This window comes from Phragmites australis, chromosome 20, assembly GCF_958298935.1.
Source record: "Phragmites australis chromosome 20, lpPhrAust1.1, whole genome shotgun sequence".
NCBI lineage: Eukaryota > Viridiplantae > Streptophyta > Magnoliopsida > Poales > Poaceae > Phragmites > Phragmites australis.
Window position 1 is genome coordinate 10,734,351 of NC_084940.1, and position 25,068 is coordinate 10,759,418.

Sequence of the window (25,068 nt, forward strand, 5' to 3'; positions counted from 1 at the left end):
GTAGGTTGCTTGTCTGCAGTGATTATGGTTTCAGCTCGGTTTTTTCTAGTTAATCGAACGTTTGTATGGTTTGGTGTTGTTCCCTCTATATGATGCAATTTCTTATTACGTGAAACGGCAGTCTGACTCTCTTTTTTAAATGGAAAGTAATTCCATTAAATCAGAGGTGTCGCAGAATTGCTGGCAAATATCAATTGGATACAACTGGGTAGGCTGTCCAGAATGGGATCAGCTTCCACCAGACACACACTCCCTAGCACCGCTAGTCGCATGCGCCACTTTATTATATTCTCTTGGCCTAACTGTTACCGAAGTACCAATAAACTCATGACGAAGTAGATTCTTAAGCTCGATGATGAGTCCGCCAACCGGTGTGAGATCATAGGCCGATGAGTAGACTGCATGCTTAAGGGCATTAGTTTCTACCACAATGTTTCCCATGCCCAGATCCATTGCTGCCCTTGCTCCCTGCACACACGCTATAACTTCGGTTTGGAAAGGATCTTATGAGATGACTCAGGCTTCCTCTCCCAGCGCACACCGCATCGCCATCATGGTCTCGGATGGCAAAGCCCCATCTTCCCGAATTTGTCGACGAACAGAACGATGCGTCGCAATTTATTTTCAGGCTCCCCGGCGGTGGCTTCTCCCACCTTGCTTCAATTCTGGCTGAGACTGATCTTTCTTTGTTGAGCACGATTACCATCGAATTACAGCAAGTCCTCCCCTCTCAATCTTATTTATTTTTACTTGTAAGATACCAGATCAGCCCAACCCAGCTTGATACCCGCAGGCTAGATATACTTTCGGGTTGGGCCTAGGCAGAAATTTCCAGCCCAAAATGAGCAAGGCCCTTCCTCGGCCTTTCCATTTCCTTGCCACATCATCAGCAAGAACCTGGCCCTTCAATGAGCCATCCCAATGGTTCTTCTTCCGATGGTGGCCTTCTTGCTTCAAATCCCATTGCACTACACTGATGGAACATTTTCTGGCATTTCGAATTTTGTTTTCACCTTCCACAGATCTCGAGGCAGGCTTTGAAGGCCAGGATACTAGGTGCAGCTGTTCCCAGGTGCACAAAAATCCTCATTGCTGTTTGAAGTATTGTAGATTTATTCCCGCGATGGAGTATACACTTTATAAAGCCAAGAACATACATACATAGCCAAAAGTTCCAGTGTTCTATCCATACAAGAGATTTCTTACACAAGAGGTCAAGCAATACCCTTGGTATTGCTATTTCTAATTACCCAAGCGGCCATGCATACCCTTGATATTGGTTGCCTACTTCAGCCAGGGGCTCAGAAGTCAGAACTGCTGCGCTGACTGGCGGAAACCTGAGCACAGACTACCTTAGTTGTGACAACGATCATCTATCGAACATATATATACAGCGTCGTTTATTTTCACAATAACTTAAAAACAACATTCTACTTGCGGTGCCTACGTAGACGGTCTCACCATCAGCACCGCGACGGTCGCTTGTATGTAGGGGGTAAGGACGGGCAGTTCTCATTCATTTTGGCATACGGTTCAATCGTGTTGTACTCCGGCAGCTCCATCCTGTATTCTCCGAGGATCTGGCAGAAAGGAAGCTTGTCGGATTCCGTATTGCACCAGCTTGGAAGCCTGGCCTGGTTGTCTTCGAAAATCTTGAGCATATATGCATCCCGAATCTGAAGAAAAGAAGCAGAGTCAAACAGGGGAGAAGACTTTAGTATTCCGACATCAATAAACAAGAAGAATGATGTGAGAAAAAAAACTTGAGCATGAAATGTGTGGACATGTTTTCTGCTTTAACACTTACAGTGAACTCTGTAACCTGAATTGACTCTGAAAAAGGAGCAAACATTCCAGCCTCCTTGTACATTGCAAGAATGAAGGCAACACAGGTGGTTGATTTACCATCACTGTATACCCATTCGTCTTGCTCAGGTATTGTGAGCAACTGATCAAAAGACATTCCGCGTCTTTCGGTCTCCATAATGATCCCCTGAAGGTCCAAACCCTACAAAAAGTACAGATGATATGAATTTGATAATTGAGCATAACTGTAACAATTAAAGCAAGAGCAAATTAGACAAAAAAAAATTCCATTTTAAAGAAAAGCTATCTCGGTTTGAGCAAAACACCCAACTGAACTTATTTCACGTCCAACTAAGTCCAGTCAAGCCCATCACAGACCAACAACCATGGACCATAGCCCAAGCCATTATTACAACTAAAAGTTAGCTGCCGTAGAAGCATGTAGGTATGCACAACTAGAACTGAACTGGAGTACCCCATGAAAACCACAGGTTTAACAGACATCACAACATTTTTTTAACCTTACGCCGAATTAAAATAAAATCTCATGAGTACCCAATGAAGGAGCATCAATACAGAGTAGCTTACAAACCTCAGTGCCAACTCGTTTGTTAAGGGCTTCATTCCACATGTTCGCAGCATAAAGTGGCTGTAACCTAGTCCACATTGACATAACAGCCATTACCTGAAAACGGTGTACGACAAAATTGAGGTGCAACATTATCGATGATAAAAAGTGCAACATATAAAATAGATTCACGCAACCTGGATATCCTAGTCTTTACTGAACAATCAGGTCATCAGATCATGAGAATCAATTTCAGATTCAAAGCCCTCCATAATTCTAGGAGTATTAACATATGCATCAAACCTCAAGAGATCATATGCTGCATCTACCTTTATAGACATTTTTTACAGTATGTTCCTGTGCATTTTAGTGTATCAACTAGCTTTTTATTTTCTTCTAATTAAATACCACCACATGAAAGGCGTTCAGTTTTTATTGAGTTTAGATAATTGAATTAATTTTGTGCGCATCAACTAGGTAAGTTCATTAGCTGATTTAATCACATGGTTACTTGCATAATATTTTGGTCCACATTAGCACACAATCCGCATATGATGTTCTCTCCCACAGGCATGCAAAAATTCTGAAAAAGGCATGCTTAAACTCTGATAACAGTATCATACTGGAGATAAACATGGTAATTTACGCTTTCCAAAGATCAACAAGAATTACCAGGTTAGTATCAAGAGGAGGTGGATAATTATCTCCTATTGTATCAATCCAGCTAAATATCATGTTATGATAGCCATAAGGCTTTCCAGCCATGCTCCGGGCATAGTCCCATGCAGCACTTTGGTTAAATCTGGCACGGACATCAGGGTGTAATGGCAGAAGGGCTATCTGAGGATTTGATTCGTCCTTGAGTGCCATGGCCCACCATTCATCCCAAGGAACTATAGCAATAACTTCCTCTCCCTGTTATTTTGCAAATCATTATTGTCAAGAAATATGGCAACTGTTAGTACTTGTACAAGAGTAAAATGCATGAAACACTCAGTACAAGGTTTTTTGGGCAAAAATGTTCCATTGGCTAATGTTGTGTTGCAACAGATGCCTGAGACGATCAGAAAATAACTTTTGGAAATAGAAAACCTTCATCAACTGCATTCAAAAAGCCCCCCCCCCCGGCGCATCGTCTCCCCAGACACCACCGCCGCTGCTAAGAACCACCTACTTCCGCCCGCGTGCGGCCGCTGTCTCCGCCATCCGCCGACGACGTTTGTAGGTGGTGGCGGCCGCCGTTGCCTTGCCCCTTACCCCCCCCCCCTCCCCCTTCCTCTTTTCCTCCCCTTCTTCCGGTGGATCATCGTTGGTGGCGTTTGTTGGCGGCGTTCGGTGTGGCGCCAGCAGATCCGTCTCTGGATTGGCCGGATCCATCTGGTGGCCGCGCTCTCGTCCCAGGGCCGGTCGGATCCGGTGGTTCCTGTCCCGTGGCCAGTCAGATCCGGCAGTTCCCGTCCCGTGGCCAGTCGGATCCGGCGGTTCCCGTCTTGTGGCCAGTCGGATCCGACGGTTCCCGTCCCGTGGCCGTGCTCATGGCTGGCTGCGTGCTCCGACTCTGTCCCTGTGCGTGCGCGTGTCCTTGGTGGGGGTTCCGGTGTAGCGCCGGTTGGATTCGTCTCATGGCTGCGTTCTCGTCCCATGGCCGGTCAGATCCATGGTCCTGTCCCGTGGCCGGTCGGATCCGGCGGTTCCCATCCCGTGGCCGCGCTCGTGGCTGGATGCGCTTCGGCTCTGCCCCCGTGCGTCCGCGCGTCCATGGTGGGGGCACGGGATGTGGTGGGGCTAGTCGAGGAGTTCGGCTCGTTTCCGGGCGCGTGACCGCTTGGCGTTCCGGGTGCCTTGGCTGCCTCAGTGGGGGGTCTTGTGCCGCCTATTCGGGCTCTTCCCCTGTCGGCTCCACGTGCTGCCTCGGCGCTGTGTGCTGTTGCCTCGTCCTCCGCTGTGCGACCTCGGCGCTACGTGCTACTGCTGCTTGGCGTGGATGATGCTACGGCGGCACATTCTTGCGCTGCTCTCGGGTCGGTTGCCTGTACTGCTGTTCAGGATCCCGCTGCTGCAGGGGGCCTTGGGTCCCCTCCCTTTTGGCTACGTCATTGTTAATCTGTTGGCTCCTGCTGCCTCCCTCCCGCTCGGCTATGGCAAATCCAGTCTCTTCTTTGTCGGGTCGACTGTGTGCTCAGCGTTCGGGGTGTGGGCTCAGCGGGCGCCTTCCTGGTTTTGGCGTCGTCGATGCTCCACACCCACTTTGCTTCTCCTCCCCTTTCCGACACCCCTCGGTCTAGGTTGGCGCCAGCTTTCTTTCCTCTTTCGTCGGGCCAACTTCGACGACCTAGGGGCTTCTTCGGGGTCGGGAAGGGGTGAGTCGCTGCGTGGTTGGGGCTTTGGCGTCTACGTCAGGCCTGGCGTTGCCTCGTTGAGGGTCTCTTGGCCTGCGCCACCTTTTTGTGCAGGTTTTCGAGGTGGAGAGCCACGGGCGAAAGCACTGCCCGGCTTGCTGGTGCTAGTGTCGGTGACGCCCAGGGCGTCATTCCCTCCATGGAGTCAACATTATCGCGTCTCCTCCACCCTGGATGTTTCTCCGGGTGAAAACCCCGTCCAGATGGGCGACGGCGGTATTGTTGTCATGACCTTCCTGAAAGCGTCGCTCTGAGAAATCCCTGCTCTCTTTGTTTGATCCGCCGGTTCCTTTCTATAGGTTCACCCCTATGTCCTTAGTTCGCGGCTGCTCTTCTTTCTTTTGGCACTTCTGGACATCGATTTGTTCCAATGCGCGCTCCTCTGAAGCGACGTACTGCCGGCTTGTGTGTCAGAGAGGTGTGGCGTGAGAGCTAGGCTTCGCTGACCGAGTGGAGTGGGCAGAGAGGTATGGCATGGGAGCAAAGCTCCGCCGGCCAAGTTGTGTGTGAGACAGTGTTTGGTCGGTTAGCGCGCGAGTTGAGTTGGTTTGTCCTTATCTGCTATCTGGTTGTGCCTTTGGTGTGGGCGTCACTCTGTTTTCGAGGTCTTCTTGTCGTCTTGGGGTTGTTTGCCAGTTCCTTTGAACCGTGCGGTTGTGAGGTTTTCGGACCAGGTTTCTCTTATAAACGGGGTCATCTTGGCTATTTTGGTCTTCTCCTCTCTTAATGAAATGGTCCGCACGTCTCCTGCGTATTCTAGAAAAAAGAAGAAGAAAAGAACTCCAATATTCACCAAGAGATTGACGAAGATGTCAAAAAGACATGAAATTATTGGAATAAGAGAAAACTAATATATGTACTGCAAAACCAACCCCAAGAAACATAGACTGGTACCAAAAGGTGCTACCCAGAAGATAAATTTTGAACCTCAAGAGTATCAAAACAAAAGGGATGAGTTTACAGAGCAGCAAAAGTTCAATTGTGTTGCAGTTTAGTCTTAGTAATATATGCAGAATGATAACCATTTGTACTACTTTTGTGATTCTTGATCACGATTAAGACAAAGAATGAGTAAAGAAATGAAAACTGCCTTAAGATACATGAATCACATTGCGGAGATGAAATTTAATCAACCAAGACTATACATCGTAGTGTAGAGAATTTTATCAGTTACCTTTTCATTTTCATAGCCTGACTCTGCAACCCAGAGATCACCCTTCTCATCTTTTAAGCAAACTGAAGTATGCCCAGCAAATGCACCAGTCACCCATTTCTCTAATGTCTCAAACCCACCCCATCGACCTCGAATCTTTGATAGAGCCAAGAAGTCACCAGACTGTATATCCTCTTTTCTAATATTAGCAACCCAAGGCTGGGAACGTTTCTCAAACGAAGCTCCCATATGCTTCTCCAAAAAGGCTAAGTTGGAATGTTGACCCCAGGCGGTGTTTGAAAACAAAGGCAGGACATCAATCAAAGATAACAAAGTTCCGAGCATCCCAGATGGCATAAGAAAAACAGAAATGCCATGCTGCTTCACCTGGTCACAAACATGAAGTGTTAGACTTTTTGAAATAAATCTGATGAGATAGCCAATGTTGAAAAAGAGGAACTTTCAGAAAGAGAACACACATATTCCAATTCTGCTTCTTCTTCCCATGATTTAATCTCCAAAGTGTGTTCCCGAGCAGCAAAATAATAGTCCCATGTTATCCTATATGGTGTTGCAAACACATAAAGATCCATGCATGTCCAGCTTTGAGCTGAAGCAGTCTGCATAAGCACAGGAAAAACAACTTAGTTAAGACAATACAAAACAAATTATAAATGGTACTGATCATTTAATACGACCAATCTTCATGAACTATTCCAGTGCAGATTAAGTCAAACCAGAGATTCAGCCCTGGTTTGACAATGAAATGAACCCGATTCTAGGATGTTCAATAAAGCAGAAGGATGAATTCCAAAATAATTAAAACAGCCAAGTATTCACTTGAGCTCCAAATACATCAAATCCTTCAGAAATTTAATAGGCATTTCATAATAAATTTGATTATAATATTTCGATCGTATTTTATGTTTACAAAGGAGCTAAAACAGTTATCATGTCACAAGCTCTGCTACTATGACTTAACAATAGTCATGAGAAAATTTTCATAACACATATCAGCAAAACTGATAAATTCATTTAAAAGCTAAGAAATTTTCGGTCCAAGAAGCAAAACCCATCTAAAGGAAAACATAAAGGCAAAATTACAATATTGAACATTTCACTAAAGCCAACATTATCCCTATAATCGCACAATGAAGCAAGATTTTGCAGAAGGGCAGAAAATTCTCTAACCCCACGTCCCCACCGGAAAGAGAACTAATACTAACATGGCTACAACCCAAGAGCTTGTTTACCACTACCAATGAAGCGTATCCAACTATCCATCCACACATACAAACGCCACTGCAAAAAACAAAACAAAAGCTTCTCAAATCTCAATTCACTATTGCCCAACACTCCCAAATCATACAACCAAGCGGGATTCACAACCAGGTAATTCCACTTAATTTCACAAAGTTGCAGCGACTAAGGGGACACAAATTTCATCAGAACTAACAACGGGGGGGTTCAGGAAGGAACCTTGAGGCGAAGGACGGCGCCGCCGACCTCGGTACCGTTGCGGTCGCCGGGGGTGAGCTCGATCGCGGCCTCGTTCTCGGCGAAGCAGGCGCCGCTCCACGCGGCGGGCGACGGCGCCCCGGGCGCCACGGCGGCGACGAAGGAGGGCAGCAGGTCGACGGCGCTGTGGAGCGTATTCATCACGGGCCACGCCACCTGCCGCGGCAGGATGGGCAGCACGTCCCGGGGGCTGAACGGCGCCTTCAGACCCAGCACCGCCGCCCCGCCCCGCGGCACCGCGGCGGACATCGCGAGGAGGACGATGAGGAGGAGGCAAGGGAGTCGCCTCAGCGGCGGGGATGCCGCCAACGCCATCGCCGGCGGCGGCGCACGCGGCGCCTTCGTCCCGCCGATTCGCGTTGATTTTTTTTCCCCTTCCCCCTTGACTCGCCGAGGTGGGTTTGCGCGGTGGCGCCGTGGCGGGCGAGAAAACGTGCCGTGCGCGGACGGAGTCGCTGGTCGCGTTCGCGTCGAAAGAGGCGCTTGCGTGGCTTATGGATTTGGGGTGGATCTGGTTGGGTTCGAGTCCGGGTCCCACTGGGGCGCGTGGCCCACGAGGCTGCAGGCGCTAGGTTCTGGGGCCCGCGTTGCGTTGCTTTTGGATGATGCTGTTGCACTTTGGCTTTGGGTTCAGAGTTTGTATGCGCTGGAAAATTAAATCTGATTGGAGCCGAAATTTAATTTCACCACTTACCTTGCTGTTACATATCAAAAGGACCATAAAACGATTGATTTGCAGTCTCACGATTGATATATTTTTTCATACTAGTAATTGTACATGTGTTTCGTATATATAAAATTAATATAGGATATAGCCGCTATCTAGGTCCGATGGAGGGGAGGAAATACATAGCATTGAACGGTTTAGGAGGGAGGGGAATGATGAGTACCGAGAGTCTAGAAGAGTGAAATGGATTGTATCGTTCAAAATTAGCTGTCTGTAGTAATGTTGTGAGAATGATCAAGATGTCCAGCGATTTATGAGGAGATAAAAATAATTCTCGTATAGTACTTTAGGGTGTGTTTGTTTACCTGTATCAGTGGTATCTTACCTATGCCTGTACGTATATTCCCGTGAAGAAGGTCGCTTGGTGATATGCTCGAATCGAACTTCTCTATGAAACTTGGTTCGGTGGATATATTGCATCTGCTACAGTGCTGCAATAGGTCACTCGTTAGTCTCAGGCGCAGAGTCACTGTATCCTCTCATTACAATTAACCAAACACCTTCACATGACCATTGCATCCACAGGTGTAGAGTTATTGCATCCGTTTATACAGACAACCAAAAACTTTTCTTTTTAAAGTTACTACATCCACTCAGCCTGCTTCTACTTCTTCAGGATATACGCTAGAGTTCTATAAAAATCCATACGAACAACCAAACACACCTTTAGTGTAAAGATAGCACGACAGAGATAACTTCCGTGGTAGATGGCAATGTAGGCGGCGACGCACCCTCTCCAAAAAACCAGCGATGTAGGCAAAGTATAGGAGGTGACATACCCTCTAGAGAAACCTAACTATAAAAGTATGAAAGATAAATAATATACGTCTAGATATGAAATGTAAATAATTGAATTAATTATGTGAGTAACAATAAAGTTAATCTCTTAATTCGTGGGTGGGGAGATTGAAAATATTTTTAAAAGAAGAAATAGGGCTCAACTTTGCACGATAAATAGTGAAAATCTAAATCAATCACAACTCTGTGTGTTTTATAAGAATATATAAAAATATAAAATCTCGGTAGCTCAGGAATGTTGAGACCATGCGACAAATGCAGATGAACTATGGGTACTGCCATCTTTCAGGTCCTGTTTGGAACCCAGGTGTTTCATTATGGGACGCCAATGATTTAAAGACCTGCGAAGGAATTATTAACCTATCCCTTTTATCCTTGCCAACCGCTACCAGATCTTCAATCATCAGTAGCATCCCGTCCGGCATGAACACAGTGACACTAGCAGCCATGGGCAGTGAGCTCAAACATACAAACGGATACTGCAGCACGCGCACGTCCTCTACCACTATAATCCACTACCACGACAGTCGACAAAGCGGGAAAGGAAAAAAGTTTCAAATCTACACCTTCCGGAATCATGTCCTGACCACGACAAAATCTAATAGACTGTAAGGTAAAATGAAGAGAAGGTGATCTACTGCTCGGCGGAGTGGGGCCTCTTGGCGGCCTCCTTGGCGGCGGCTGCGTTCTTAGCGGCGGCGACGGAGCGGGAGAAGGAGCCGGAGAAGTTGGCGTAGAGGTCGACGACGCGGGAGATGTTGGTGTTGAGCTCCCGGATGAGCCCCACGTTGCGGGACAGCCCGTCGGCGTCGCGGCTCTTCTGGTTCTGGCTGATCTCCTGGATCAGCACGCGGTTTTGCTCCAGGATCCCCTGCACCTCGTCGAAGCTCCGCTGCAGCAACTGCGGCAGCTTCCCAACTCCGCTCCCCCCTGCTCCGCCGACGCCGGGGTCGACCTCAATGCCTTCGCCAATACCGTTGCCCGTCCCCGCTCCCGCTCCCGCTCCCACTCCAGCTCTGGCCAAGAACGCCTCCCTGCCGCCGTTGCCGACGCTGCCGGCGCCAACATCCTCGTCCATCAATCTCCTTTCCCAACTGTCCGCGTCGCTGCTCGCTCTGCTCCGCCTTGCGTAGACCCAAACAACGGATTCAACAAGGATTTGAAAAGATCACGAGTTCAAGAAAAGGTTTCGAAAAGATCACGAGTTTAAACCTGCTAATGGGCTGAGAACCGGCCCAAAACCGTACCAAACCACTCACCCTCCCAAACCTCAGCCCAGACCACCCCAGCCCACCACCCCCCTCCCAAACCCAAACCAAATCACACCATATGTCTCAAAACAGGTTTCAAACCATTTGAAAGCAGCTATCAAGTTTGACAGCAACAATATCAAATACTAAAATAATCATCCTTCTTTTTAACACTGTAGAGGAGTTTAGAGATCTTTCACTTCAAGAATGGAATTTCAGAGAAATTTTGTAGCAACATTTGTCTCAACTCCTAAATCAGCAGAAAGTTTAATGGAAGCAAAGGAGCACTATTAAATGGGTCAAGTTTGGGGATATGATTTATGTTCTACAGTTCTACTTGTTTTCCTCTTATGCAGACGTCTGTTCACACACCCTTGCAAAACATGAGTGTATTTGTTCATTAATATGGGAGTATCTGTTCAGACACCAGTTTTAACACATGGATCTGTTCAATATGGTTTCGTAACACACGGATGTATTCATATACCATTCTAATTACATGGAACAACCTAAATTCACAAAAACATTAAAAAACCTACAAAATTAACGAAAAGTATGAACAAAACCAAACATTCAAATAAAAAAATCTGAAAAATATGAGAAAATACAGAAAAAACTATAAGACATGAAAGTTTCACAAACTTGAATACCTTTAGGAACAGTCGTAAGGTAAGAGTACACCTCAGGAGATCAAATACGCGTCCTAAATTCACAGCAAAATTACAGCTACATTTTTTAGTGTGTCATCTAAATAATTTATAACAAGATATATCAAGCTTCATTTGGACAAATCTATGTTATCATCATATTTTGGCGACTATGACATCAACAATATATAGTCCCATGTCAAACTGATGTAGTCTGAATCTCCATCTCACAGTAAATGATCAATATGCTACCTAATGGAAAAGACAATCTTCATGGCCCACAAACTGAAATTGTTACAAATCGGCATAAGTTCATTCTTAATCAAAAGAAGACTAAGGATAAGTTCATATTTCTATTAGAGCAGATGTACTTCAGTATAATCAGAACAAAATGAACTACAATAACATTCTCTTTCTTAATAGCACACCCAATACGGTGGGAAGATCACAAGTAATTGGACAAACCGATCTACTATCTGAACCTAATTTTTTTATGAAGCACAAGAATCCATCAGGAGGCCTAATCAAAGATGTTACTTTAACAAATATCTATGCATGTAAATTTACAAAAATAGACAGATCTTTGCTATCCCAAAGTCCCAAGAGATGATAATTCATGCAAGAAGTCGGCATACAGATGCATACACCCAAACATCATCTCAACTTGTTGTACCAAATGACTAACAAAACTTGCTGCAGAAATTGACTCCTCTGTGGACTTAGAATTTATATTGCAAACTCTTACTGAGGCCAGCAAAGGACCACGGAATGTACCTCGGAGGCGTCGAAGATCTCTGCCGCGGCCTGTGCGCAGTGGGCACTGTGGTACGGGATCAGAGTCCCGGGGGGGGGGGGGGATCTTTATACGCGAAGTGGATTTGGGCAGGACGGGGCCGGTCGGGGTCAGGGCAGGGGCGAGGAAACGAGGGGCGCGTTTCCGACGGCGTGCCGAGATCCCTCCCTCCCCTCGGCGCGGGGGCGTTTCGCCGTTTCCTGATTCCCTCCCCGAGAAGCGCTGGATCTTCGGGGGGAGAGCGCCAAGATTGCTTTTGGTTTTCCTTCGGGAGGCCCCGGCTCCATCGAATCGGCAAATGATTTGAGATTCCCTTCGGATCCAGGGAGATTTTTCCGTGGGCCTCCGTATAGACCTCTGCCGACTCCTGCCATCTCCATCGGTGTGGCACCGCCATTGGTTGCGCAAGAGAGCATCTCCGATGCCACATTTTAGGGTCAAAGCGAGAGAGGGTAGAGCCGAAAAAGTATGTTGATGACTCAAAATTCTTCGATCTATAAACGAATAACTAATAGAGAGATCAAGGCACGACGACTTAGATTCGACATTCGGGGAAACAAGTCACGAAATACAAGATCGGGTTTCTGAGCTTCTAGGACCATGGGACTGATACTACTACGGACAAAGTGGAATAGAGACGGAAAAGATACGGTTTTGATGCGTCCAAATTTTTAGATTTTTAAATGGCCACTCGAGCTCGATATTTGAGGAAACAAATTGCAAAATACAAACTATCTCAAGTTTCTAAGATCATGAGACTGATACAACTACTGATATGTTATTTGGGCGCGAGTGTAAAAAAGTGATACCTGGCCGAGGTAGAAGCCACCATAGTTGGTCTTGTGCCTCCTCTGTGGCAGTATTAGCTTTCTGATCTTATCGCGGAGGCCTTAATATTGTCCAAAAATACTAGATCTACGAGTTTCTTGCTCACTTACCATTCTTTGACCTAGGGCATCATTTGTGCCTCGAGACTCCGTCGTCGTAAGAAAACCCTAGGTGGTACAGAAAGGAAATGGGGCCGATATGGGGGAAGAGAGGGGAGGGGTGCTTTTATATCGCTATGTGGAGTTAACGGTTTCTTACTTAGTTAGGCTATGCCATAGGAAAGTATTTAGATTAAAATGCCAAACGGCATGGCTCGCAAACTTAGTTAGCCCAAGTTCTAGAGTTGCATTTTATTTCTCACAGTGTGTTGTTTGTCCTTCCCAGAGATGACCAAATGGGTCGTTTGGACCGGCCTGGCATGAGCGGCCCATGTACTATTACAGGTCGTGCCATGCCGGCCCACATGCCGCCTCCTCGGCCCACAGCACGGCTCGTAATCCATCGTGCCGTGTCAGGCCGGCACGGGCACGATTGCGGCCCGACGGTACGGCTGGTCCGGTCGGCTCAGAGGCATGAGCGGCCCGATGGAGGCACGGCCTGAACGGTACGGTTGGGCACGTTGGCACAGCAGCACTTCGAAAATAGGAAAAAAAATAAAAATATTAGTTACAAAATCCTAAAAAAATCCAAAAAATATAGAAAATAAATAAAATAAGCTTTATTGATTGATTGACTCGTTAAAAACCTTTCTACTAGAAGTAAAAAGAGTATAACCTTTATTGATCCATGAATGGAAAATTGAAAATATAGAAATAATAGAATTGATTTATTGAAGTGGGTAAGTGGCTTTGGAGTTTGGATAAGTGGGAGTTTGGTATAGACACATAGTGGCTATTTATAGGACAAGATGAGAGGTGGGTGGCGAGTCCTGGGTCGTTTTCGAAAAAAAAAATAAAGAAAAATCATAAAAAATCAGAAATAATGGAGAGACATAATTAATTCTAAAAATGAGCTTTATTGATAGATTGTCTCATTAAAAATCTTTCTAGTAAAGAAAAAAAGTACAAACTAGCTTAAAAAATTGGAAATTACACATTCTCAGGTGTCAACAATATCTAGATATAAATTTTCGAATGAAGCTTCAAGCTCAGTGCTCTCTGTAGTATGTTGCATTCGCACTTCAGTTTATTCCTAGTCTTTTACTATGATGAGTATTTCCACGATCTCACTTGTGAGATTTGTTCTTCTCTCTTCGATTATCCTTCCAGTAAGACTGAAGGTAACCTCAGAAAAAATTATGGATACGAGAACCGTTAACAAATCTCGTGTTAACAGTGAAAGCACTGGATAATTCGTCATGTGCTCATGCCAACATTGTAGTATGTTAAAATTTTCTTGTTCATGGTTGATAACATCGTTGTCGATGAAGGTAGTTAGCTCCCCTCTGGATGTTAGAATTCCAGCGCTCGTAGTCGTAGACGATTGTGACGAAGAGTCTGAACTTCTTGATGAAGAACCTCCACCATATATTTTTCCGCACGTTGTCGTCTTCGTACTTGTTGTGGGTGCTAGTGGAGGTCGTTGCAAGCGAACTCTGGCATACTTTGCTTCATATTTATTATAAATATCGAATAACTTAGAACGAACATTAGCATAATAAGTAGAATAATTATGGCCAAGAGCATCATCTAGAATTGTGAGAACTCTAAAAAATCTATGATTTTAGCTCTATGATCTAAAATAAAAGCAAATGCATACAATAAAGGAATTTCTTTCCAATATTTTAAAAATTTAGATTTTATAGGAACTATACAATCTCTTAGAAGATTGTCATTTTCATATATATTTAAATGAGTAGCAATTTCAACAATATTATGCACTACTAAACAATATGTTGGATAATAAACTCATAATAAACTCGCAGTTGAATCATAAAAAAATTCAAGAAACTCTAGTATCCTTTCAGCAACATACCAATGCGCTTTCGTGAGTAAAGTTTGGCCCCCATACTGATGATAGTGTGCATGAATAAACACACCAAATATGCTCTTATATGGTATAATATTTTTGAGCATCAAGAAAATAGAGTTCCATCTTACTGGCATATCCACAACAAACTTACTTGGACGCACACCCATTGTAACGTAATATTGCTTATATACTGCAATTTGTTGGTTAGAGGAGTTTACAAAAGATATTGCAGTACGAAAATCATCTAGGTGTTGCGATAACCTCTTCAAACCGGATTTTACTATAAGATCGATAATATGACAAGCACGTCGTTGATGTAACAAGAAAGATTCAGCATATATACTAAACAACGGAGTAAGAATATCCATGGCTCTAGAGTTTGCACCAGCATTATCTAAAATGATAGAAAATATTTTATTTGTGAGGCCAAAGTCTTCAACTACTTGAGATATTTTTTCGGCAATATTTTCACCGGTATGCGTGTTGTCAATCAACATACAACCTATTATTCTCTTTTCTAATTCCCAATCATTATTAACAAAATGAGCAACAATACTAAGATAATCCTCTCTCGCCCTACTTGCCCATATGTCCAAGGTCAAAGCAACTGAAAATGTACATGTTTGCAACATTTCTTTAAGCTTGCTACATCATGCATTGTAGTATTTTACCATATCCCTACTAGTTGTCTGTCTATAAACATGCGTGAACCTAGAATTATGAGCTTGCTTAATGTAATCTTCAAATGCAGGAGACTCACTGATGTTGAGTGGTAGATCCGCTCTTGCAATGAAGCGGTAACTCTTTTCGAGCATTGGCAGAGTCATACTCCCAATGATGAACAGAGTTGTTGGGTTGTATTGCAGCACCGTCTGCTTCATGGCTGCTCCACTCTTTCATTTGTAAATTGTGGCATGCCTCTTGAAATGTCCTGTTCCACCTGAGGGTTTTGTAGATAATTCATATTTGCAAATATAACACCTAGCATACCTGACACTTACCCCATCTTCCCTTCTGTAGAACCTTTCAAAATCTTGCTAAACTTCGAAAGTACCGACTCTTGATCTTTTAGAGCTGGTGCTTGCTGATACGTGTGCACTTGTAGAGCCTAACGATGGAGGTGCTGCTGCATCACCTGCATGTGAATCAACCGGAGGTTCACCGTCAGGTCTATCATCACCTACAACACTGGTATCAAAGAGGACGTAATCCCCTGTGAGTCCTTGGAGAAAAAAATCATGATCGATGGATGTATTATGATCATGATCACCGGCATCTATGATCAATATCGAATGGCACTAGAAATACAAATATTTAGAATTAGACATAATCAAATAATAAAACTAATAATAAAAGAAGAATGAACAACGATGCAAAAAAAAAACCAAGATTTCTTCAACGTCAAGACAGCAGGATGACGGTTTTGGAATTGCTTGAATTTTTGGCAACAATCCCCACATCCCCAGCGTCGTCCTGAGGTGCCCCTACACAGGGTTGTCTACGGTGGCGTCGTCGCCTAGGTCATCACGCTGCCCAAATGTCAGGGGATCCCCACATCATGACTTATCGCCGCTCCACGCCCAGCGTCTCAACTACGAGACCATGACGTTGGCGCAGAACCTACAGACCACGCGGGTCCTCCTAAGCCACCCACCGGTACCTGTACCGGAGGGCTCGCCTGTGGCACCATGGCTACGTGATCTCACCATCCTGGTCGAGACCGCCCAATGCCGGACCATGTCAACATGCACCGCACCCATCGCAAAGTCCAGTGAGGGTCACGGTCGCCAAGGGTCATGGCAGGGCCCATGGTGGAATAGGTCTGGTACTCCCCCAACCACAGGGAGTACCTGTGGACCACCACCACATCAAGACAGCAAACCCTCTGACTTGCGCAACTCTCTATGCCAACGTGACCTCTGTGGCATGATCCAGAGTTAAGTGGCCACTACAGAGCAGGAGGGCAAGGCTCAAAGGGAGCAGGAAAGGGGCAAGGAGCCCTACCACATGCCTTCCCCCTGTAGGGAGGCATCAGATGGCTCCACCCCATCACCAGGACCCTGAGACCATCATCTCTCCCCCTGGGTGCACGCCGCTGCCTAGCAACGAGTGGCTCCCTGTTACAGAGTGTAACACCCTATCCGCCAGGTTACGAGAAGTGCGCTGACCGGATAAGTTTCGGCCGATTCTAACCGAGAAGTATGATAGCTCGACCAATCCGGAAGAGTTCCTACAGATCTACACCACTATGGTGTAGGCTGCGGGAGGCTATGGGAAGCTCATGGCCAACTACTTCCCCACTGCCCTGACCGGTTCTGCCCGATCTTGGTTGATGAACCTCCCCCGTGGGTCGGTTCACTTCTGGGAGGACCTATGTGACTAGTTCGTCGCCAACTTCTAGGGGACCTACGCCCGATCAGGGGTCTAGGATGACCTATATCAGGTCCAACAGCAATAAGGTGAGTTGTTGTGAGACTTTATCCAACGTTTCACTAAACACCAGAACACCATTCCAAGGATCACGGGAGAATCCGTGATCATAGCGTTCAAGCGAAGAGTCAAAGACCATAAAATGGTCGAGAAGCTAGCCACCCGGGTAATTCGAAGCACAACCAAGCTCTTCGAGCTCGCGGACAAGTGCGCGCAGGCCACCAAGGCTCGAGAGCGACAGATCGACACCAGGCCACGACCTGCATCCGACCGGCCCGCCCCTTCCAAAGGGGTCAACCGGAAGGACAAGAAGAGCAAGTGCAAGGCTGAACCTCTCGAGGTTTTGGCGGTCGAGCAAACCGGCCTAACACGCCGACGCTTCGAAAAGAAAGACAGGAACAAGGGTTAGGGCTACTGCCCGATCCACCGTACAGACGCCCACGACCTGGTCGAGTGCAAGATTGTGCGAGGCATCATCAACTAGGAGCTCAGAGAGCGCAAGCACAAGCATAGCAATGACGATAAGGACGGGGGTCTTGCTCACTTTCAGCCAGGCCGACCACCCCACTTGCATCAAACGTCCTGGTAGCTACTCCATCGTGGTTGAACCCACGATGTAGAACATCCAGCTGGGCCGCGTACTCGTCAATGGAGGAAGCTCGATCAACCTCCTCTTTGCTGACGCACTGGACGCCCTATAGATTCTGAGAAGCTCGTTGAAGTCATCTCCACCTTTCTTTAGGATCACCTCAGGCTCCTTGGCCAAGCCGCTAGGGCAAATCGAGCTGCCCGTCACCTTCGGCTTGTCGGACACCGACCCGACCAAGTAGATTTAGATTGGGGTCACGCTGGACCCCAAATAGGAACTTGCGCTCATCACCTTCCTCCAGACGAACGCGGACGTCTTTTCATGGAGTCCGTCTGATATGCCCGAAATCCACAGGGATGTGATCGAGCACAAGTTGTCTATGTGACCAGACGCATGACCAGTAAAGCAAAAGGCACGTTGGTTCATGGCCGACTAGAAGGAAGCACTTCGTCAGGAGATTGACAAGCTCTTGGAAGCAGGCTTCATCTATGAGGTGCAGTGCCCAGAATAGCTGGCTAACCTAGTCAATGTCTAGAAGCACAATGCTAAGTGGAGAATGTGCGTCGACTTCACCGACCTCAGCAAGGCATGCCCAAAAGATCTTTTCCAACTTCCCCAAATTAATAAGCTAGTTGACTCAACTGCCGACAGTGATCTATTATGTTTCTTAGATGTTCGATCTGGGTACCATCAGATTAGTATGTATAGGAAAGATGAGGAAAAAATAGTTTTTGTTACACCCTTTGGGGTCTTTTGCTATGTAAAAATGCCTTTTAGCTTAAAAAGCGCTGACACCACTTACCAATGGTGTATTTAACTCGTTCTTCGACCACAACTCGGAAGAAATGTCGAGGTATATGTAGACGATGTGGTCGTCAAGAGCAAGACCAAAATAGACCTGGTCGCAGATCTCGAAGAAACATTTGATAATCTCCGGAAGTACCGCATGAAGCTGAACTCGGAGAAGTGTACGTTCGAGGTTCTGTCAAGGAAATTGCTCGGATTCCTCGTGTCTCATCGAGAGATAGAGGTGAACCCTGACAAGATCAGGGCCATCGATCAGATGTGATCCCTGACCAGGTTAAAGGAGGTTCAGAAGCTAACAAGATGCATTGCTGCTCTGAGCAGGTTCATCTCAAGGCTAGGGGAGAAGGCACTACCGCTCTTTAAACTCCTGAAGAAAACTAACACTTCTAGTGGATGCCAGAGGCAGACACAGAATTCCAAGAGCTCAAAAGGTACCTCTCCTCTCCTCCTGTACTAACCGCGTCTCGACCTGACGAGGAGCTCTTGCTCTATGTTGCCTCAACACCACGGGTCACAAATGTATTCCTGATCCTCGAGCGGGAAAGCCTCCAGTGACCAGTATATTATGTCAGTGAGGCCCTGCATGACGCGAAGGCTTGGTACCCACAGTCTCAAAAACTGCTATGCACCATCCTAATAGACTCTCGCAAGCTTAGACACTACTTTCAGGCTCACAAAATCAATGTGATTTCCTCGTTCCCAATTAGAGAACTTCTCCATAATAGAGATGTAACAGGAAGAACAGCAAAGTGGGTAGTAGAGCTCAAGGGATTCAATCTCCAGTTTATCCCCTGAACTTCTATCAAGTCCCAGGCATTGGTCGATTTTGTAGTCGAGTGGTCGTCCTTCGAGCCCTAGCAGATTTTCTGTTTAGACCCACATGTAAGTTCTCCTCCTCCCTACCATATAAAGGGACGAGGATCCCGTTTGTATGAGAGAGAGATGAAGTCTGGCAACCAGCTAGAACATCATCTGTAATCAATTGAGATCCTCCATAACACTCAGGACGTAGGGCTATTATCCTCCGGGAGGCCCGAACCTGTATTACTCCATGTGTCCCCGAGTTCACCATCTACACATACATCTAGTTCTTGAAACACTGTTCACGCACCCACTGTCCAGCATATTCGAGAATCATTGTCATGGATTAACCCTCGACAGAGAGCTAAAACTAATCATTTCCAAAAACTTCACAAGATAAACTTATATTAATTTCTATCTAAATGTGTTCTAGGTTCATATAGTATATCTACTCTACCGAACAAAAAGGTTTGCAACTTATAGCCAATCCTAGCAAATTACTCTATGAAGGTAAACATGCAAAGATAGATTATAAATAAGTAAATACAAAATATAAATAAGATAGAGCGAGCAAACTTAGCATAAGAGATTTTTATCCTATAATATCGATAACATAAACGTCACTCCAGTCTATGTTGGAGCAGCCACTAAGGCTATTGCTCCCGGACAATACCCGGTCATAGCCTTTAAGCCACCTAGGTCTCAAGTAGGTTGAGCCACTAAGCCACAAAGACAAGATCTCACTAAGTCTCTCTTGCGGTCACTTGTCGTTGTCTTAACTTCAGAGCTTGAGCCACAAAGGCAAGGGTCTCAGCGTCCCTACAAGTATCTTGCCACCGCTCCACACCAAGTCAGAGGGTCGACAAGCATGAGCCACTAAGGCTCACAGTATCGGTGAGTCACCAAGACTCCAAGGTACCGACATATCACTTGGTATAATGTATGATCATTAAGGCTCACAGTATCGGTGAGTCACCAAGACTCCAAGGTACCGACATATCACTTGGTATAATGTATGATCACTCATTAATTCTCTCTCTAGGTAGTAATACCTACCAACAACTCTCTCTAGGTCTAATATCACTAATCACTCCCTAATCTTGTACTTAATTTTTTGGATGATCATTTTTAGTACTTTGGTGGATTGGATGTCTTCTCAAGTGTATATGAACTTCTCTGGGCTCCAGCACACTAAAATGGCTGAGTGAGGGGTATTTATAGCCTCAAACTCGAGCACTAGCCGTTGTTCTAACGGTCCAATTTTTCCTTAACACCGGATGATCCAACGATTATCCTTTTCTGAACACCAGATAATTTGGTGTGTAGTCCACCTCCGCAGCCTGCCGATGCCAACTATCACTAGCCGTTAACTAGCTGTTGGAACCACACTGAAACACATTTGTGAACACTGGATGTTCTGATGTTACCTTCACCTCTATCATCAGACTATTCGGTGTGTAGATTTGAGCCAACCGAGCCACTTCTCATTGTTCATTGTTTGACGTGTAGATCTTCTGATCACCAGACCATCCAGTGTGTACAATCACACCAGACAAGCCATTGCAGCATCTCCTAAAAAAATACTCCGGCGTGTGTATGCCTCTGAGCACCGAACCTTCCGGTGTGTACATCCACACCAGACAAGCAGTTGCACTATATCCTGGAAAATACTTCGGCGAAGCCTCCGGTGTGCACATTACTCAACATCGGACCATCCGGTGTATAGAACTAAAGAACCTCTTCTGAGTGAAAATACTCTAGCGTGTACAATTTTCAGAGCGTCGGATCATCTGGCGTGTTCTTCAATTTTCTCTTCTGAGTAAAAACACTCTGGTATGTATAACTTTCTGATCACCGGACCATCCAGCGAGTACAATCTTCTCTGAACTCGTCCAATTCAAAATTTCTTGAATTCGGCTTTGGTGGCTTCTTTATGTATTGCATACATGAGACCCACTAAAACATATACTTGACAAACATATTAGTCTCATTGACTATATTACCATTAATCACTAAAATCACATACATATAAAAAAAACCATGTTTGCTAGGACCTCTAGTAGGACAACCCAAAATACCTGATCATTTTTGTTCTGAATCCGTTGCTGCTCTTTTGCACGAACTATCATACGAGGATTATATGGACTTTTTAGTCACAAGACTTAGAAAGCCCCAACATCCCATAAAATTTTACACTCTTCAAATCCTTTTGAGCATATTGGACCCAACCTTTTGTAATTTAATTTGACCGGTTTAAGTCTACTTGAGCGGATTTTATGCTGAATCGTACTCCCTCCTATTCTAAATATAAGTCTATATAGATTTAAGCACGGGAATTAAGGTAAGACTTATAATGATCCTATTGCTCAACAATCATTGTTTGATTTATGTTGGATGATAATGTTATCGTATTGATTATAATGCATTTAAGTATAAGTAGACATAGAACAATGAAGCATAGAAGTGTATTGGCCTTATGATAAACTTGTATTTGATGCATTTAGAAGAAAAATATATGGAGTTATATTTAGATTCTATCATGAAATAATTTCATTTATATTTTCATCTATACTCTCAGCCTGTGTTAATATCATAGGCTCTGCCTCATGGTATGACACGGAAGACATTTCCGCTTCAGAAAAGGAAGATTTACCGTCTCTTTGACAACAACGCTCGTTTTTACCATGCTTCGACCGGCGTGAAAGGCTGTATGATGAAGACATGCGAATCTTTGCACACCCTTCTGCCCGCATTAAATGCGCCTACACCTGTCGTTTCAAATTTTGAAAGGTTTTTTAACTCTACTCGGAGTCGGGTGTCGATCAGTTGAGTTATTTAGTCTTTTCCTTCAAATCTCGAGTGCGGTTAGCCGCAGGGCGCTCGACTCGACTGAGCTTCCACTCGATACTCGAGGAAGGACCCGCCTATGCTTAATTCCTTCAACCATGAGACTAATCCACTTTATTCGACCAAGCTTAAACTTGGCGGTACTCGAGTGGGTACTTATGGAAACCTTTCCTCCTGAGTAGAGTTAAGGAGCTATTATCAAATATCTAACTATGGGGTATATGCACATAAGGAATATATCATATACTTACAGGATAAGTACAACACGTATTAAGAAGCTTTAGATATCACGGAACTGAATCAATGGTACCTGATACACCTAGAATCAAGGAAGTACATATCAGGAAGGTTTCGATTAGTTACCTAACTTGATACGATTAGTACTCAAAACAAAGTTATCTACTTGGGCGTCAAGGAAGACAACTCGCTATCGATCACGGCTGGATAGGAACCGGTATCCCACCTCTATATAAGACGAAAAGGCTGGGGGAGAGAGAATAACACACAAGGAAAACACAAGAGAGAAAGAGAACTCGAGGCAAGCATCCAGATCCTAGTAGAGAAGATACTTGGCGACTTTAGCTTTAGGTTATATCAAATCTGATATACTCTCTATAATAGATTTAGCCCCATTGCTTGTACTTGAGATTATCAATATACGGCAGCAACACCCCCACAAGACGTAGGGTATTACTCCAATTGGAGGTCCGGATCTGTATATATCGATTGTCCCATCTTGTGATTAATCCCTACACTCGAAGGTAACCAATCAATTTACAGACACATTATCAAAAACTAATCTTCGATACATGGTTTAAGATTTACGCACATCTAGATAGCCAAAAAGGGAGAAATCCAACAAAATGTGTTCTCCATTCTTGAAGTCAGAATTAGCACGCAGGCTGCAAGAGTATTGGTACATCAACATTTAGGAGTCAGGTGCCTATTGGTCAGGTGACTGAATATTGCATAACTTACATCAACGACTGTGAGCCGTCGGATGGACCGTCGTCTACCTCCGGCAGTTTCTCTTCCCAGCGTCTTCTCTCTGCTTGCTCCATAGCTTCGTGATCCGACTTTAGGAGTCGATGATTTCGGTCGCTTGAAGTATAGAAATGCAAGAAAGAACACACCATTTCACTACTTTTTCCTTTACACTCCTCGAATATAAATCTATTTTTTATCTTCCGACACAGCCCAGAATAGCACATGAAGTTGAGTCTGTATTTATGGATTGATAAGCTAGGTATGGACAGTAAAGCATCGGACAGTGATCGAGCTAGCGTTGGTTGGCCAAACAAGCTGGCTAGAAGTTACCCAAACAAGCTGCTTGAAGGGTAGCTAGTATGAGTAGATCAGGATGGTAAACTGGGTACAAGTAGTCAAACAACATCTGGCGCACCGCCTGGCGAAGAGGGCTGGACTGCGGCCGCACGTCGGCGGCCGGCCGGTCCCAGGGGTTACAGGCAGAGTGCGTCTTGGCAGCACTCCATAGGCTCGGCCTGCACTACTAAAAATTAATCTAGTTTTGTACAACCGGTTTGAAAAAGCTCCTGCACGAGATTCTAAACTGTCCATACAAATGATTTTGTAGTGGTGGTGAAGCGGTGCGCGGTGGTCAGGTTCATCTACAACGGGTTTGTGGCGTTCAGGATGGAGGAGGCGGACCCGGGCCCTATCCGGTCGGTCATCGCCACGGGCTCGCTCGTCAACATGGCTGGCTCCACCAGCGAGGCCATGCTACGGAGGCTCGGCGCCGCGTTGTTCGCCGAGTTCCTCCTCCCCGACAAATAATGTTGCCACGCTCAGGTCGCTCTTTGTCGTGGCCACCCATAGGAGTGGTGGCTCCCTTACTGCGTCCTCCGGGGCTACACTACTTAAAAAAAAAGAGTCATCAGTGTCAGCTCAAAAATACTATCAATGTTGGTTTTTGAGTTGATACTAATTACTCGGCACTAATAGTCATAGACTATCGATGTTGATTTATAACTAAAAAATCAGTATTGATACTCGCCTGTTCCTAGTTATGGATCAATACTGATACTCAATATCAGTGTTAGTTTGTGAGTTCAGCCAGCAATGTTGCTATTCTAGAAACAAAAAAAAAAATTCTACCAGAAACAAGCTAACTCGATGCATCGAGTTGGAGTCACCTTCATTCTAATCATCTCACAATAGTGAATATTACAATCATCTCACAGAACCCAAACACAGAGCAAATTAATCGGAAGCATTCAGTAATCATATCTTATTACAATAATCTCACAGAAGCAAATCAAATAACAGCAGCAACCCATTCAGAAGCATTCATGCACTCATTAGATACAACAAATATGTATTCAATATAACACATACAACATAACATGTCCTCAACTGAACTAAACTTTAGGGTTGACATAAACTGAACACATGCATCATATATGTGTTGGTCTCAACTGAACACATATAGCAGCTATGTTACAATACATGTTTGAAAACTGAAGAGGCATAAATAATAATGTGTCATGTGCTCAACTAAACTTCAATGTTGGCATTATCCTCAACTTGATCTCTCTGATTAATCAATTAGGGAATTAGCACTTAAGCAACCCATAGATGATCCATCAACATGTGCCTGCGCCAAATTGACAAGAAAATTTTCTTTTAGTGATCCAATGCTAGAGTGTTACTTGTCAATGAATCAAGGTTAGGTTGTAGTTCTTATCTTTGCAGAGAAGTAATCCTTACTGAGTTAGTGTTCCTGACAATGAAAATAACCAAGGTTTTTCTTCTAATAATCACCAAATATGTATTCGCATCTAGAGAAGTGCAAAATGCTTTATCACAATAGATGAGACTTGGGCATGTATACAGGGCAACTATTTAATTTTTTCGTGTCCTAATTGGCCTCGGATTGAACACGAACTAGTCCTTATATATATATGTGTGTGTGTGCGCGCGCTTATCAGCTAGGTTTGGGGATAATTTGGGCTTGGATCAGGATGAATGGGGCTCGGACATCAACTAAAGGGAGGGGATTGAGGAATTTTTAAGAATACTAAAGTCAAATCCTAATATTTATCCCCAAATCTGAAACCCTAGAATCCAATTTTGGGGAATTTCCAAAACCTAAAGTCAAACACCAAGATATGTCCCC

At 44.9% G+C, this 25,068-nt stretch overlaps 2 protein-coding genes across 4 annotated transcripts; both read right to left on the reverse strand.

Annotated features, from left to right (window-relative positions):
* Positions 1 to 1,089: 1,089 nt before the first annotated feature.
* On the reverse strand, positions 1,090 to 7,911 carry LOC133901331 (uncharacterized). Of its 3 annotated transcripts, XM_062342662.1 has the most exons (8): positions 7,406 to 7,508; positions 7,180 to 7,228; positions 6,406 to 6,546; positions 5,948 to 6,313; positions 3,047 to 3,289; positions 2,399 to 2,491; positions 1,808 to 2,008; positions 1,090 to 1,676 (listed from the first exon to the last, which is right to left on the reverse strand). In XM_062342662.1, the coding sequence occupies exons 2-8, from the start codon at positions 7,216 to 7,218 to the stop codon at positions 1,464 to 1,466; spliced, it is 1,296 nt and encodes a 431-aa protein (XP_062198646.1). In that variant the 5' UTR covers positions 7,219 to 7,228; positions 7,406 to 7,508; the 3' UTR covers positions 1,090 to 1,463. The 3 variants fall into 3 exon arrangements, with proteins under 3 accessions (XP_062198646.1, XP_062198644.1, XP_062198645.1); XM_062342660.1 differs by lacking the exon at positions 7,180 to 7,228 and having other exon boundaries at positions 7,406 to 7,907; XM_062342661.1 differs by lacking the exons at positions 3,047 to 3,289; positions 7,180 to 7,228 and having other exon boundaries at positions 7,406 to 7,911.
* Positions 7,912 to 9,511: 1,600 nt separating this feature from the next.
* LOC133901332 (protein ELF4-LIKE 4-like) lies at positions 9,512 to 12,298 on the reverse strand. The gene is made up of 2 exons (XM_062342663.1): positions 11,641 to 12,298; positions 9,512 to 10,093 (listed from the first exon to the last, which is right to left on the reverse strand). The coding sequence occupies exon 2, from the start codon at positions 10,045 to 10,047 to the stop codon at positions 9,604 to 9,606; it is 444 nt and encodes a 147-aa protein (XP_062198647.1). The 5' UTR covers positions 10,048 to 10,093; positions 11,641 to 12,298; the 3' UTR covers positions 9,512 to 9,603.
* Positions 12,299 to 25,068: the final 12,770 nt, after the last annotated feature.

Bases quoted from the DNA above. Each gene is read 5' to 3' on its own strand.
- LOC133901331 (XM_062342660.1), bottom strand. From the start codon at position 7,759: ATGGCGTTGGCGGCATCCCCGCCGCTGAGGCGACTCCCTTGCCTCCTC. The intron at 3,290-5,947 runs GTAACTGATAAA...GCAAAATAACAG, and splicing joins CAGGCTATGAAAATGAAAAG to GGAGAGGAAGTTATTGCTAT. The intron at 2,009-2,398 runs GTTTGTAAGCTA...TACTTTTTGTAG, and splicing joins ACAAACGAGTTGGCACTGAG to GGTTTGGACCTTCAGGGGAT.
- LOC133901332 (XM_062342663.1), bottom strand. From the start codon at position 10,047: ATGGACGAGGATGTTGGCGCCGGCAGCGTCGGCAACGGCGGCAGGGAG.